General features: G+C 49.2%; 1 protein-coding gene across 1 annotated transcript; it reads left to right on the forward strand.

Annotated features, from left to right (window-relative positions):
- Positions 1–344: 344 nt before the first annotated feature.
- Positions 345–1520, forward strand: NPPB (natriuretic peptide B; the record flags this gene model as incomplete). Its single annotated transcript, XM_080921285.1, has 3 exons — positions 345–470; positions 688–910; positions 1498–1520. The coding sequence occupies 3 exons, from the start codon at positions 345–347 to the stop codon at positions 1518–1520; spliced, it is 372 nt and encodes a 123-aa protein (XP_080777411.1).
- Between the last annotated feature and the right edge of the window lie 8816 nt (positions 1521–10336).

Here is a 10336-nt window from a genome sequence, read left to right on the forward strand (position 1 = left end):
AGATGTTAGTGTCACACACACTCACACACACACACACACACTCCCACCCTAGCCCAGCCCATTTCTATACAAGGCCTGCTTTCCACAGCCTCCACCCACAATGAATACTCCACACAGGCACAGAGGGGTGAATTCTCAGGTCCTGAGCTCAGCAGGCAGGAATGCAACTGATAAATCAGAGATAATCCCACCCCTACTTCATGAGAAGGGCTGGCCGGACACCCAGATTGGGATAAAAGGCAGAGGCACCGTTGCTGAAGACGCCAGTGCACAAGCTGCTTGAGGAAGAGAGACAAGAGGGAACAGGGCACCATTGCAGCAGCCTGGCCCATCGCTTCTGCAGCATGGATCTCCAGAAGATGCTGTCACAGATGATTCTACTGTTGCTTTTTCTTCACCTGTCACCGCTGGGAGGTCACTCCCATCCTCTGGGAAGTCCTAGCCAGTCTCCAGAACAATTCAAGATGCAGGTGAGCACCGAGGGTCTGCATAGAGAGATGGGGTCTGCCTGAAGGGTTTGGATGGTGGCAATGAAAAGGCCTCATGTCTTTTGGGAATTAGCCATGTGAGAGTCAGAAAACGGAAAGATTGGGTAGCAGATCCCTGAACCGATGGGCACTACGGAAGGGTGGGGGAGTCAGGTGTGTGTGTGTGTGTCTGAGGTCTGGGCTCCCCAATCTGTCACAGAAGCTGCTGGAGCTGATAAGAGAAAATTCAGAGGAAATGGCTCAGGAACAGCTCCTGAAGGACCAAGACCCCAGAAAAGAACTTCCAAAAAGAGTCCTAAGGTCTCAAGACAGCACCCTCCGGGCCCAGCAGAGACTTCGAAATTCAAAGGCAGCGCATATTTCTAGCTGCTTTGGGCAGAGGATAGACCGGATCGGCTCCGTCAGCCGTTTGGGCTGTAACGGTGAGTACCTACCTTGCCACTTCCCTGGGAAGCTGCACACCCATCACATTCCCATGCACGCCACTCTCAGAGGCCCCTAGGTCGGCTCTGGCATAGTTGGCGCAGCCTGCCTCTACCTTGCTGACAGTCTTCAAGACCAAGACAGCCTGTCAAAAATTATCACATGGGTACTTCGTGACGTCCCCACAGGTCAGGGCCTCACACACTCCTTGGAGAGCAGACCACTTGATGTCTGATCACCCCTTCATAAGGCAGAAAGAGTTCTGAGAATTTCCCCCTCCACCTTCTCCAGACTGAACTATCCAGGACAAAGGGCATTCCCAGCTGACTTTACAGAAGGAATAGAGGCCTAGTGAGATAGTTTTTCCCAGAGCCTTAAACTTCAACATCTTCTGGGGACTGCAGATGGGGGTGTGGTGTGGCGGGGCTGGGGGGAGCTCAGCTCCTGCCTCAGTTTCACCCTCAGTCTCACACTGCCCTGTCTCTCCTCCCCACAGTGCTGAGGTTGTATTAGGAAGACCTCCTGGCTGCAGGAAGATATGGCTGCAGACTCCGGCTTCTGACTCTACCTGGGGCTCTTTCCCCAGCTCTGGGACCACCTTTGAAGTGATCCTGTTTATGTATTTATTTATTTATTTATTACTTTTATTTATTTTGCCGTTTTTTTTTTCTACAAATAAATAATGTGTAACAAACATTGCGAGTTTCTTGCCTTTGGAAAGGATTTGTGTCCATGAGTTTCAATCCATCCCTCGCCTCTTTTACTTCGCTTCTGTTTGTTTTGGTTTCGGACAGGGCCCCTCTACAAACTCACAGAGGTCCAACTGCCTCTCCCACCAGAGTGCAGGGATTAAGGGCATGTGCCACTACTGTCCAGCCAAAACCCTGTCCTTTGGGTGCCGTGTATCACCTAAGCTCAGCTGAGGGCCAAAGGTCCTCATGACCAGTAACGTCATGGTTACCCTCACACCCATTTTCTGGATGAGAAAATTAAAATTCAGAAAGACCAGGCATCCTGGGACATGAGGGGACAGCTGAGGGGCTGGCACATCTGCTGGAGCTCTGGAGAGTGTCTGATGGAGTGAGAGAGGACCGAGAGGTAGCTCTTTGTGTGATTTCTCATCTCCATCCCGTGTGCACTTACGGTTTTTGGATATCTAATGAGAGCAATGAAGATTTTTTTTTTTAAAGTGAGGTTTAAAGAGTAGCTTGTTTTCGAAGCATCCGTGAGTCATCTTCTGATGCTTCTGATGCAGAGACAATGAGTAGCTAGAACAGTCGGTGTGCACAAGGCAGGCACAGTTCCATCAGCTGGGACAGTCCCCCACGACTCCCAGAAGAAGCTGAGTACCCACCTTTGGCAGGCAGGGAAACCGAGGCACAGAGAGGTCCTGTGGTTTGCCCAGGGTCATGAAGTTAGCCATGCTCTGAGCTAGGCTCTAACCACTGCCCAAGTTCTCTCTTCCAAGCCAGGGACTTGGGCTTGCTGCTGGAGTACACGTTCTACCCCACTCGTGAGCCATCCTTCAGATCCACATTCGGGTCATCACCTGCCTGCAGCCTGCTCCTCTGTTCAGAACACACCCATTTTCTTCCAGGAGACCAGGCACATCTGTAAATAAGGGTCCGTTGCTTGGGGGTGGCTCATGCTGTACCCAGTACTTGGCTTTCTTTTCCCAAGCAAAGTCCTGGAGAGGTGACCCAGAGGGATACCTCGCTGAGCTCCCAGGAGGATATTTCTGGCAGAAACCACTGCAGGGCACATCCTTTAAAAACCAGTCTCCTGGCTGGGCAGGCAGCTCAACCTCAGAGTGCTTACCTTGCATGGGTTTCATGCCCCTCCCCCCTCTCCCGCCAATAACACTGGGCACACGTTTAGAATCAAATTTAAAAACAGCTGGGGGGAGGATGGCAAACGCCTTTAATCCCAGCACTTGTTCAGAGTGAGCTCTGGGACAGCCAAGGCTATGCGGGAGAAACCCTGTCTTAAAATACAAAACAAAACAAAAGAATTATAAGGAAATTATAGAAGGGAGGCTGAGGCGAGAGGTAGCTTAGTTGGGAAAGTGCCCAGCATGTTAATATGGGGGCCTGGGTTTAGGTTCTCAGCATCCACATGGAAACTTTACACAGCAGCGTGGGTCTGTAATCCTAGCTTTGAGGTGGCAGGAAGCTCGGTTCTATGCAGTCAGCACAGCCGAATCAGTGAGCTCCAGGTTCAGCAAGAAAGTACTTGAGGAAGACACATTGACCCCTGGCCTTCACATACGTGTAATTACATGCAGACACACAGACACATACCACAGACTCATAAAAATGATACATAAATAATTGTAGCAGGGCCTGTGGGTGTAGCTGAAGCCGAAGTGCTTGTCTAGTGTGCAGAAGCCCTGAGTTCCATCCCTGGTTTCACATAAGCCACGTTTGCTACATGTGCTTATAAGTCTAGAACTCGGAAGGTAGAGGGTTATTTCTGGGCCTTCCTCAGCTCCATAGTAAATATGCTGGTTAGATCTTTTTGTTTGTTTGTTTGGTTGGTTGGTTGGTTGGTTGGGTTGGGGGGTTGGGTTGTTTGTTTTGTTTTGTCAAGTTGACTCGGGGCAGGGACTTCAACGGGGAAAATGCCTCCATCAAATGATTCACTTGCAGAAAAGTGTGTGGAGAATTTTCCTGATTAATAATTGGTGTGGAAGTGCCTAACCCATCGTAGTGCCACTCTGGGCAGGTCATCCTGAATGTTATAAGAAAGCAAGAGGTGGGGAAACCACGGGGAGCAAGCCAATAAGCAGTGTCTCTCTATGGCCTCTTCTTCGGTTCCTGCCTTGAATTCCTGCCCTGACTTCCCTCCATGATGGAGGGCCACCTGAGAGTTGTAAGATGAGATAAACCCTTTCCTCCCCAAGTTGGTTTTGGCCAAGGTGTTTATCACAGCAGTAGACAACAGACTAGGATAGAAGTTGGTACCAGGCATGGAGCCCAACTGTGGCAGTGGGTTAGGCCCCTCCACATGGATGGCGAACTAGGGGAATACTCCAGACTTGCCTGCAAGTCATCCTGATAGCTGTCCAGTAACCAGCGTCTTCAGCCTCTACTTCAGTTGTTGCCTCCAGGCTCCTGTCTGGATGAACTTCTTGCTTTGGCTTCCCACAGAGATGAACAGAGATGATTAGGATGTGTAAGCCAGGTAAGCTCTTCCCTCCCCAAGTTGCTTTCGGTCATGGCGCTTCAGCACAGCCATAGAAAATAAACTAAGAGCGAGGTTCAAGGCCAACCTGAGGTAGTGACGCTCTTCGAAAATGAATAAAAAAACGGAGTGGGCAAATAGAAAGCTTCCTCATCAGGGGCACACTTAAGTGCACACACATAGCATGCACACTCACATACAAACGTACCACACACACACATACACACACACACACATACACACACACACACACGTATACCCCTACAGCCTCCTTAATACTTCTTCTTGGAGCCACAGCAGCCCTGTTTCCCAGGATGCTTGTTATTAACCATGTTTCCCTAAAAAGCTGCCATAACCCCCGTCTCCCCAAATGCTTATCATTTGAACCCCTCTAGACGGCAATGGTCTGTGGAACAGACCAGAGGCTTCGTCCACAGCGTCAGGGTGAAGATCCTTAGAGAGGATGTGGGGAGCCAGCCAACTTTGTCCAGCCTTGGGTGCTAATGGACAGAGAGCACTGTTAGCTCTGTGTGGTGTTCACCTCTGGTTACGTCAGCCACTTGGCATTTGTGACTCTCAAGGATACAGAGTCCTCTGTGTCCCCTGTGGCAGCTTCATCTGAGGATGAGTGAGGCAAGAAAAAAGAATGTGCTTCTCTCCTAACCAAGCCAGATCCAAAGCAATGACTTGGTGTCTGGTCTTCATTCACCGCGGAATGCTGTCTTCTGGGTCTTTCTATCCTCTGACTTACCTTTAGCCCACCAGTCCCATCCACTGTGACTCAGCATCCTGTAGAACTGGCTGTTCAGAAAAACCCTAAAAGCAGATCCAGGTCTGCATGTATCACTGGACAGTGGCTCTGTGTCTCTAGTCCTCAACATTGCTGTGTGCTGGGCTTGTGTGTGTGTGTGTGTGTGTGCATGATGTGTGAGTTTGTGTGTGCATGAGTGTGCGTTGTGCATTTGGTATGTGAGCATGATGTATGAGTGTGTGTGTGCTTGTATATGGTGTGTATATGGTGTGTGTGTAGTATGTATGTTGTGGTGTGTATGTATGTGGTATGTGTGTGATGTGTGTGTATGTGGTGTGTGTGCATGTGTGGTGTGGTATGTATGTGTTGTGTGTGAGTGTGTGTGCATGTATATGTTGCATATGTGGTATGTGTGTGTGGTATGTGTGTGTTGTGTTTGGTATGTTATGGTATATGTGTGTGGTGTGTGTGCATGATGTATGAGTGTGTGTGTGCATGTGTGTGATATGTAGGCTTAGATTTTTTCAAAACCTACTTTAATAAGGGTTTTCAAACACTGTGACCCTCCCATTCTAGCCTATCTTCCACAGGTGGGGGAGAAGGATGCCAATAGGATGTTGGGGACGTGGGCCTGTTTAGCTTTGGGGTGATTCTGATCTCTGTTATCAGGATACTAGCGGTCCATTCTAAAAAAGTGTCACCAAACATGAATGAGCGGCACCCGGCAAAGCCGGCCAGGCCTCCACCGAATCGGCACAAACCACCTGGAACGTTCGGAACCGGGGAGAATACCAGGAGAATTTCTTTGCCACACCTCTCTCATGAAGTGAAGATCAGCCAAGCCCGACGGAGCACTGCACAACTGCCTATGCAAGCACACGGTCACTGCCGGCTACACATCTCTCTCCAAACATCCGCTTCAGCCAAACATAACATGAGTGTGCTTCAGGCAAGTATCACACGACACCACCAGAAATGTCCACTTCAGTGGTGTGCGTGTGGTGTATCTGTGTGTTGTGTGTATGTGTGTGATATGTGTATGTGTGTGGGGTGTATAAGGTGTGCATGTGTTGTGTGTGGTGTGTGTGTTGTACGTGTTTATTGTGTCTGGTGTGTATATGTGTGTGATTTATGTGGTGTGCATGTGGTGTGTGGAGTGTGTGTGGTATATCTGTGTGTTGTGTGTGTGTGCTATGTGTATGTGTGTGATGTGCGTGGGGTGAGGAATGTATGGGGTGTGCATGTGTTGTGTATACATGTTGTGTGCAGTGTGTATGTGTTGTATGTGTTTCTTGTGTCTGGTATGTGTGTGTGTGATGTTATGTGGTGTATGTGCATAGTGTATGTGTAATGTGTGTAGTGTGTGGTGTATGTGTGGTATGTAGTATATGTGGTATATGTGGTATGTCTCTGTGTGTATGTGGTATGTGTGTGGTATGTAATATATTGTGTATGTGTGTGCTCTATGTGTGGTGTGTGTGTGTGAGTGTGTGTATGCCAAAGGTTAATGTTAGGCACCTTTCTCTATCACTCAATTCTATTTTTTAGACAGGTTTATTGTTGATCCAGAAACTTGCTGATTCAGTTCCACTGGCCAGCCAGTGCCTCCTGGAAATCCTTTCCTGTCTCCTCTACCCCCCATTGTTGTGTACATGTTTTGCCTGTAGAAATGGTTGTGTAGCATTTGCAAGCCTGGGGCCCACAGAGTCAAATGCAGGCATCACACCCTTTAATACAGGAGTTTTATGGATGGTGACGAGTCACCGAGTGGCTGTTGGGAACCAAACCCAGATCTTCCGCAAATATTCACAACTACAGAGCCATTGTTCCAACCCTGAACCTGTTTTTTAGTGTGGGTAGATCCTCAGTCTTGTACCAAACACTTTGCCATCTGAAGTTCTGTCCAAACCCTATTTGGACAGAACCCCATGTAGCCCAGGCTAGCTTCAAGTTCCCTATGTAGCCAAGGATGATTTTGAAATTCTAATTTTTTTTTTCTTTTTTTGCCTCCGCTCGTTTGAGTGTTGTTATTATGGACGTATGCCATCCTGCCTGGTTTATGGAGACTGAGGCAGGATTTCATACATGCTAAATGGACATGCCACCAGCTGAATAGCATCCCTAGCCTTGCACTTTTTTGTGGGAGGAATCATTCCCCTGGCGTTCAGAAAACACGGGGCTCCCCAGAAGCAGCAGGAAGTACGGGGCAGCAGATGTACTAGGAACCCATGCTGCGTTCTCTGTGGGGAGGGGGCGGGAGCAGCTGCTGTCGCTGTCCTTGGCTGTGCTTCCTCTCCGAAATAAAGTGCTTGCATTTTGAGTCTGTTTCCTGTTTGGGAAAGCCTAAGGGAGAGTCTCCCTAGTGACTAAACCTTTGTCCATGACCACACCTTGGATTAGGCAACTCTTAGAATCCTACTTGGCTGGACCACCCAAGAGGATATCACACCCACAGGCTCTCCTTCCTCCTTCCAGGACCTTTCAGTTCTGGTCCTGGTTTACGTACTAGGACCTTTTAGCTGTACCAGTTTCCTACCCTGCTCCTCCTAGGCTCCCCCATGGGGAAGGGGAAAGGTCGTACCTTTCATGCTCTATCCAAAAAGTGACTTCACCCCTAGGGCGGCATTTGAGTATATATGGGGTGGGGCCTGCTAGGAGAGTTAAAGGGAGCAAGCACATTGACTCAGTCACCCAGAAAGTATTTTTCTAAAGAATCAATGTGTATCTACATAGTGGTATCTTGGAGCTGACTCCTACCTGCTTCGTCGGCCCAAACCTGTGGTTTTCCAGCAAGTGCTGTGGCTGACGTGATACTCAGGCTGCTTGATCAAAATCCCGCATATCCCTGCCTGGTGAGCAGAAACTGACAACCCAGTTCACCAAAAGACCAGACCCAGCCATCACCTGGACACGGGGACATCCATGGCCACTGGTAGAGATGAGACGCATACCAGCGGGACACAAGATGGGAAAGGCCCTCCTTATACAGCACCCATTGGGGGTCAGTTATGCCCCGCAAAAGACACATAATGCTCTGAGCCTTTGAATGTGACCATATTAGGCAAAGAACTTACTAGAGGTATAACTGGTGGGCCAGCGTGGGGTCCCACTGTGCTGTGACTGGTTTCTGGCCGGGAATGCTGCACAGAAGGTAGAAGGCTTGCTTAGCAAGCAGCAAGCCTCGGGCTCCACTCCTAGCCCCAGATAAACTGATCATGACAGCACGATTCTGTGGCTTGGCACTGAGGCGGCAGAGGCAAGAGGGGGGCGAGTTCAGGTCATCCTTAGCTACACCATGAGCTCAAAGGCCAGCCTGGGCTAGGGAGAAGACACAGAGGGACGGTGGCAGTGTCAGAGGCTGGCACGATACAGCCGGAAGCCAGGACAGTTGGCAGCTGGAAGAAGTACGTTTCTTTTACAGGTTTGAAGGAGCCCCACCCTGACAGCATCCTCATCCCAGGCCCCCAGCCTCTGCAACAGAGTTCATGGATCTTTGTGGTTTTTAGCCTCATGCTTTAGGACGCTCTGTTGGCCCAGCCTGAGGAAGCTGAGGCAACACTGGCCACCCTCCCATTCTCTCCCAGAAGACTCCTGTGAGGTGCAGCTTTCTGTGAACTCAAGAGGTACCCTGCATGTCCACCCAGCCACTAAGGATATTTCTCAAGGCCACAGCCACATGTGATTTTATGTTTATTCTTCTTTCTTTATCCCTGAGCTGTCCCCCTCCCCAGGACCCTTCTCTCAGGCCTTGCTGTAGCTCCTCTTCCCTTAGCCCATGAGCAGGGCCTTAGGGACGCCAATGGAATACAACCCAAGGTGACAAGCGCCACTTCCGGGATGAGGTGGTAAAGGTCTTCCATGACTCTTTCCTTCCTCATCTTTTCTCTCTCTTGCATGACCTGAAGGGAAGTCAGAAGCTGGGAGCAGGGAGCTGACATCTCCAGGCCACTGCCCAAGAACAGCAAGGAGCTGAGGCCTCAAGAGCCACAGGCCAGGGTTTGAGAAAAGACATTCCCCCAGCAGGTTTGCAATGACAGCAGCCTGAGTCAGCACTGCCGTTCATTGCTGACGTGAATACTAAGGCAGGGACGGACACCCAGCTGTCCAGAGCAGATTCAGCTCCTTGGTGCAGAGACAGTTGTTAGGTAACAATGATGAACTAGCCAACTACCCACTTCCTCCCCTCCCCCTCCACTCTTGCTTCATTCAAATAGTGCTGCTATAAAGGTGACTCAAGTCAACCTCTGCCTTGGGAACCTGTCCCCACTGCCAACTTCCAGTTACCTGCATATTCTAACAAAGAGATAAACTACTGTCTTTCTTCCTTCCTTTCAGCCACCCATTTGTGTGTATACCTTCGCACGTGCATAGGTCAGAGGTTGGTGTGATTACTGTTCGTTTCGTTTATTTTTAAGTATTAATGTATCTGGGCATGGTGGTACATTCCCCACCCCCTTTTGGTGTTTTCAGACACTACGGAGCCCCGGATGTCCTGGAACTCAGTAGACCAGGCTGGCCTTGAACACAGAGAACCACCTGCCTCTGCCTCCCAAATGCTGAGGTTAAAGGCACACGCTACAGTCCCCTACTAATGGTGTGGTGCACACCTTTAATACCAGTACTTGGGGTGGCAGAGGTCTAGTGAGATTCAGGATAATGAGAGCTATACAGTGAGACTGTCTCAACAAAACAAAACAAGCAAACAGACAAACAAAACCCTGAATAACATAATCTTTTTTAAAAAAGGTTTATCTTTATTTCATGTATGAGTGCCCCATCTGCATGTACACTTATCTACCAGAAGAGGGCATCAGATCCCATTGTAGATCCTTATGAACCACCGTGTAGTTCTGGGAATTGAACTCAGGACCTCTGGAAGAGCAGCCAGTACTGTTAACCACTGAGCTATCTCTCCAGCCGTGAACAAAATAACCTTTGGGTATACATGACGCATATATGCATGCCATGATGCTTGAATAGAGGTCAGGGGGAAACTTTGTGAATTCATTTCTCTCCTTCCACTTTTATGGAGATTCCACAGATCAAACTCATAGTGCCAGGCTTATGTGGCAAGTACATTTATTTACCTACTGAGCCTTCTCAGTGGCCTCCATTCTCCCCCCCCACCTCTCTGTCTGTCTCTGTCTCTGTCTCTCTCTCCCTCTCTCTCTCTCTCTCTCTCTCTCTCTCTCTCTCTCTCTCTCTGTGTGTGTGTGTGTGTGTGTGTGTGTGAGACAAGGTCTGTTGGAGTTGGTCTGGTGTTCCTATGTGTTCAAATGCTAAATTCCCCAGCCCCATATCTGGTTGCCCCTGACAAGGAGACTCTCACATTCACCAAGTAATGCTTTGTAACCTTGCTTTCCAAGTTAATTGGTCAATAAAGGCTAAAGCCTGTGATTGGGCAGTGGGTAGAGGTGGGTGGGTTTTCAGTTACCTGGCTTGGCATCACAGGTAGAGGGAAAGAAGAAAGGACACAGAGAGAGGAGGAAGC

The sequence above is a fragment of the Micromys minutus genome (genome assembly GCF_963924665.1).
Source record: "Micromys minutus genome assembly, chromosome: 9".
NCBI lineage: Eukaryota > Metazoa > Chordata > Mammalia > Rodentia > Muridae > Micromys > Micromys minutus.